Raw genomic sequence first — 5,240 nt, 5'->3', positions numbered from 1 at the left:
ACCACGTGTGCTTGCTCTCCCGTTCTCTCTATGGGTTGAAGCAGGCACCTCGGGCCTGGTACCAGCGGATCGCGGCCTTCCTCCAGCAACAGGGGTTCCGGTCCACACGGTCCGATGCCTCCCTGTTCGTCTATCACCAGGGCCCCGCCACCGCGTACCTCCTACTGTACGTCGACGACATCATCCTGACTGCGTCCTCGCCAGCGCTTCTTCAGCAGATCACAGCTCGCCTCGGCACAGAGTTCGCCCTCAAGGACTTGGGGGCTCTCCACTACTTCCTCGGTATCGAGGTCGTGCGCCGGGCTACTGGCTTCTTCCTGCACCAGCAGAAGTACGCCTATGAGCTTCTGGAGCGAGCGGGCATGCTTAACTGCAAGCCTGCTTCCACGCCTATCGATACGAAGGCTAAGGTGTCCGCCGTTGAGGGCTCTCCGGCGTCCGACGCTCCCTTCTACCGCTCCATCATTGGTGCGCTTCAGTACCTCACACTGACGCGTCCGGACATTCAGTATGCTGTCCAGCAGGTGTGCCTTCACATGCATGCTCCTCGTGACACCCATTGGGCTCTCGTGAAACGTATACTTGGTACATACGTGGCACCACAGCCATGGGTCTCACCCTGACGGCCTCGCCAAACACCTGCCTTGTCGCCTACTCGGACGCCGACTGGGCTGGGTGTCTCAACACTCGACGCTCCACTTCCGGCTACTACGTCTACCTCGGGCCCTCTCTGATTTCGTGGTTGTCTAAACGACAACCCACGGTCTCACGATCGAGCGCCGAGGCCGAGTATCGGGCCGTGGCCAACGCCGTCGCGGAGTGTTCCTGGCTACGACAGCTACTCCAGGAGTTGCTATGTGAGGTCACCAAGGCGACGCTTGTCTACTGTGATAACGTCTCCGCGGTGTACCTCGCTGCCAACCCTGTCCAACACCGACGGACGAAGCACATTGAGCTCGACATCCACTTCGTCCGGGAGCACGTCGCACTTGGTCGTGTTCGTGTTCTACATGTGCCCACCGATCAGCAGTTCGCCGATGTGATGACGAAGGGACTACCCACCTCGACTTTCGAGGGCTTTTGGTCCAGTCTTTGCGTCACCGGCGACGCTTCGACTGCGGGGGTGTTGAACATGTGTACATGTACGTAGGTCTGGGTTCTGTATGCAGTGCCTGTAGTATCTGTCTCCCTCTATATGTACGTGTATTTTAGGAGACAAGATACCGGTCGCACCCCTTATACCTATATATATGTGCCTAGTGCACGATCAATCAATCATCGATGCACCAAATCATTCTCTACAGATACCATTATGGTAATTTAGTCAGATGCGAATCAAGCCACTAAACTAGGACTGAATTTTGTGGACCACGGTTTGCTTAACCAGATCGAAGCACCGGGTGTCGTCTGTGCGGACAACTTGCTGTGCTTAACACACAATACGAACCCAAACCAAATCTATGAATGACGCTAATGAGCAGCCCCGTAGTACGGCACAGAGATTTCAACAATCCTGCAAGTGCATCATCTTCTTGATTATAAAAAATCCGAAAACGTGTCATGTGGCAAAAACTGTGGTAGTACGTAGAGAGAGGTTGGAGCCCGACCAGAGACCGACCAGCGGCAGGGCGTCGCAGTCCCCGGCTGGACCGAAACAAAAAGCAGGTGCGCGCACCCACCAAGCTACCTCACCTGTCGCTGCCACCACCCTCCATCGCCTTAAATGCGCCCGCACCGCACCGCGCCGGCCGCGAGGCCGCCGTACCGTACCGCCACACCGCCGTGCTGGCTGACGATCGTGTCAGATCCAAATCGGCATGTGCTGCTGCGCGCACAGTGCCTGGACGGAGGAGTACACCGGTGCGCGCCCGCGCGATCGATCGTGCTCCCGACGGTTCACACCCCGCTCACGCGCACCGGCACGGCCCCGGCCGCTTTCAGACGCCACCCGCCCAGCACGGTATTTTAGCCAGGAGACACGGTGTTGCCGGCGTTAGCGTGTGGTATAAGCGTGGACGACGTGGAGGCCATGCTCGCTTTTCACATGGGACGTCGGGACGCAGAGCTGGCGCCGCGCCGCGTACCCTGGTCTCAGGTCAGGCGCACCGCCACGGCGTATGCAAAAAACCGGTGCACGAGCTGGACAGGACAGGGCAGGGGATATTATCCTATGACGACGTGCGGCGTTTTCTGTTCGTATTCACACGCTTTATGGAGGGCCCCGACGCTCCCACTGAAGCACAAACCGTGGCCATATTTGTACCGCTTCGATCAAACACTTGAAGAAGACATGTATAGATTCTGAAAGTTGATGCACACGAAAATGAATCATGCCCTGAAACAGCAAACTCGAACGGGGCGGAAATAGACAATGGGATGGTATGATGCGTAGCATGCACTTGTCATGATTGTGGGCGGGCGCTCTAAATATTGCTGCTGGACGCAACAGGAGTCGAGTGAGAGACCAAACAGAAACAGTCTCACTTAAGGCTTAGGTCCCCGGTCACTGTGGATCCCTTTTTATGATTGGATTTCCTCCATATGCGCCTCTCTTGCAGGGAAATGGAAATGGCGATCGATGATCGAAAGCAGTTCCCGATGCCTGCCCCGACGTGCAGAGTCATGCACCGTCTCCGAATGGAAACGGCCCCACCTGCCGCTGCCAGCTTGACCCCGCACATGTTATTCCCTTGGTCTCTCTCATCGTATGCCATGATGCAATGCCACCGCCAGCATCAGCGGCCGTCAGCTCTCGCTCGAGATCGAGATCGAGATCGGAGGGCGCAGAGCGTGAGCAGAGATCACGCAGCGTCACGCTGGCGTGGGTAGGGTAGGGCCCGGTCAAAGGGCGACGTAGACGTGGCATGCCCCATCCGTCTGAACGATTGACCGCGGCGCCGCGCTTTGACCCCAGACATGTGACCGGCTACCGCCGGTGCACGCCGCTGACTCACCCCGTGACCGTGGACCGTTCCCACCCCCACCATTACATTACAAATTACGGTGCTAGTATTACTATACTCTAGTAGTATTAGAATTATACTGCTCGGTGTTGTAGCTAGCTAGGTCTGGACTCTGAAGTCTAAGCATAGAGTATCCTGCGGTTAAAACCGAGAGGAAGGAACCAAAGGAGTGGGGAAGAGGCCAAGGAATGGACATCTATCTCATCTATCTCTTCTCTTTTGGGCCCAATCAATTAGCGCTTGTTTCTTTCACAAAAGCAAGCCAAAAAGCCAATGGAAAAAAAAATCCTCCCACCCAACCATCCCCCTCTCTCTATACATCACCGCTCTCTCTCTCTCTCTCTCTCTCTCTCTCTGAATCCTCAAGATATAGCTAGGAGCTGCGCTCCCTCTCGCTCTCTTGCTCACACACACCTCTCGCTGTCTCCTCGGCTTGCCTCACTAATCACTGCACCTCCACCACCATACCACCACTACTAGTACCTCCCCCATATGCTTGCTTCCCTCTCGATCCCTCTCCTCCTCCCTCCCGTTTCATAAGCCCACAGCCAGCCACAGCGCCAAGAACAATCGAGCTACTACACCATCGATCTATCTCCCACAGGCAGCAAGGCAGTACAGCGTAGCGCCTATGTCGGGCGAGTTCCAGTTCCACGACGAGCTCGCGTCGCTCTTCACGCAGCGGCCGGGGCCGGGGATGCAGCAGCAGGAGCAGCAGGCCTCCTGGCTCGCCGACTACCTGCAGACGCCCATGGACTACGATCTGCTGTGCAGGGCGCTGGAGCTGCCGGCCGCGGAGGACGTCGTCAAGAGGGAGCTGGTGGTGGACACCACGCCAAGCGGCGGCGGCGCCCTCACTCCCAGCGCCGGCGGGGGGACGCCCAACGCCACGTCGTCCATGTCGTCCTCGTCGAGCGAGGCCGGCGGAGGCCTCTGCGCCGGAGAGGGGGACTCGGCGGGGAGGTGCAAGAAGGAGGACGGCGACGGGGAGGACGGCAAGGGGGGAGACGAGGGTGACAAGAGCAAGAAAGGGTGAGTTGGACTGCATTAATTTCTCTCCTTGTGATTTTCCGTGTCTTGATCTGAAATCTTGGGGCGTCCCTTTTGGCGAGTTCTTGGTCCTTCTGACTGCCTAATCTGGTTAACTGCCTCTGGTTCTTTTCTGCTGCGATATTGGATCAAGATTTGGGGCGGGCTAGATTTCGCTTCCTTGAATTGCTTGCTGGCCATTCATTCATTCATGCCTTTTCTGTTCTTTTTTGTTCTTTATTCCCCTTTTAAGGTAGTTTGGCCGGCTGGCCAAGGTGTGAACCCGGCTAGGGTTTCACACCCAGCTTGCATGCCTCAGCCTGACAATCAAGAATAAATAATAAATAAATAAAAACATAAAAATCTGATTTCGTGTCTTGAACTCTTGATTACTTGCTTCATCTCCAAAATCTTGATCACAAATTTGCCTCTTGCATTTTTTCTACTTTTATGCTTTGTTCATTTTTCTTCTTCCACCCCATGTATGGCCCCATCTTGTCAAAATCATGCCCAATAATCTCTAGAATGAAACCATGCCCAGTTAAGAGACCCTCCCCCATCTAGGATTTGCTCAGGTTCTACTTTGGTGCAACCTATCATATGTACGCATCTCTCAGAAAATCCAAAGAGCAGAAAAGGGGGCAGCAAAAAGGCCAGGCACAATGTGAACCTCCTAAAAACCATGTGCGCTCTTACATAGACCACGCCAACAACCATGCATGTTTGAACGGGATCCCGGCCGGGAGGCCAGACCATACATATCGTAGTCGATCGATCGTAGTATGAACGAAATCTCTATCCACCACTAGGATTAGGAGTAGATAGCTAAGCTATCGAGACAGCCAAATGGTATACGATTCCGCCGCTTTCGGCTGCTGATATCTCATCTCACCGACGCGTAATCGAAATCTTTTCAGGTCTGCGGCTAAGGGCGGCAAGGCGGGCAAGGGCGAGAAGCGTCCGCGGCAGCCGCGGTTCGCCTTCATGACCAAGAGCGAGGTCGACCACCTCGAGGACGGCTACCGCTGGCGCAAGTACGGCCAGAAGGCCGTCAAGAACAGCCCATATCCCAGGTACGTATCAACGTATGTACGTACATACATAGGCAGTTGCACCGCATGTGCATGGGCGATTTTGGTATGTACCTAGGGACGAAGAACGATTATGTATGTGCTTGTGCTGATAATGGTGATGTGTGGGTGCAGGAGCTACTACCGATGCACGACGCAGAAGTGTGTGGTGAAGAAG

General features: G+C 55.3%; 1 protein-coding gene across 1 annotated transcript in view; it reads left to right on the top strand.

Annotated features, from left to right (window-relative positions):
• Positions 1 to 3,311: 3,311 nt before the first annotated feature.
• Positions 3,312 to 5,240, top strand: part of LOC109774209 (uncharacterized) — a 2,769-nt gene continuing 840 nt past the window's right edge. Inside the window, exons 1-3 of the mRNA XM_020332918.4 lie at positions 3,312 to 3,995; positions 4,910 to 5,065; positions 5,198 to 5,240. The exon at positions 5,198 to 5,240 is cut by the window's right edge and continues 840 nt beyond it. Of these exons, the coding sequence (XP_020188507.1) occupies positions 3,595 to 3,995; positions 4,910 to 5,065; positions 5,198 to 5,240 (600 nt within the window). The 5' untranslated portion in view covers positions 3,312 to 3,594. The remainder of the gene's footprint in view (positions 3,996 to 4,909; positions 5,066 to 5,197) is intronic.

This window comes from Aegilops tauschii, chromosome 3 (genome assembly GCF_002575655.3).
Source record: "Aegilops tauschii subsp. strangulata cultivar AL8/78 chromosome 3, Aet v6.0, whole genome shotgun sequence".
In the NCBI taxonomy this organism is placed as follows: Eukaryota; Viridiplantae; Streptophyta; class Magnoliopsida; order Poales; family Poaceae; genus Aegilops; species Aegilops tauschii.
The sequence above is the reverse complement of the archived record's forward strand: the minus strand, read 5'-3'. Positions and strand labels throughout refer to the sequence as shown.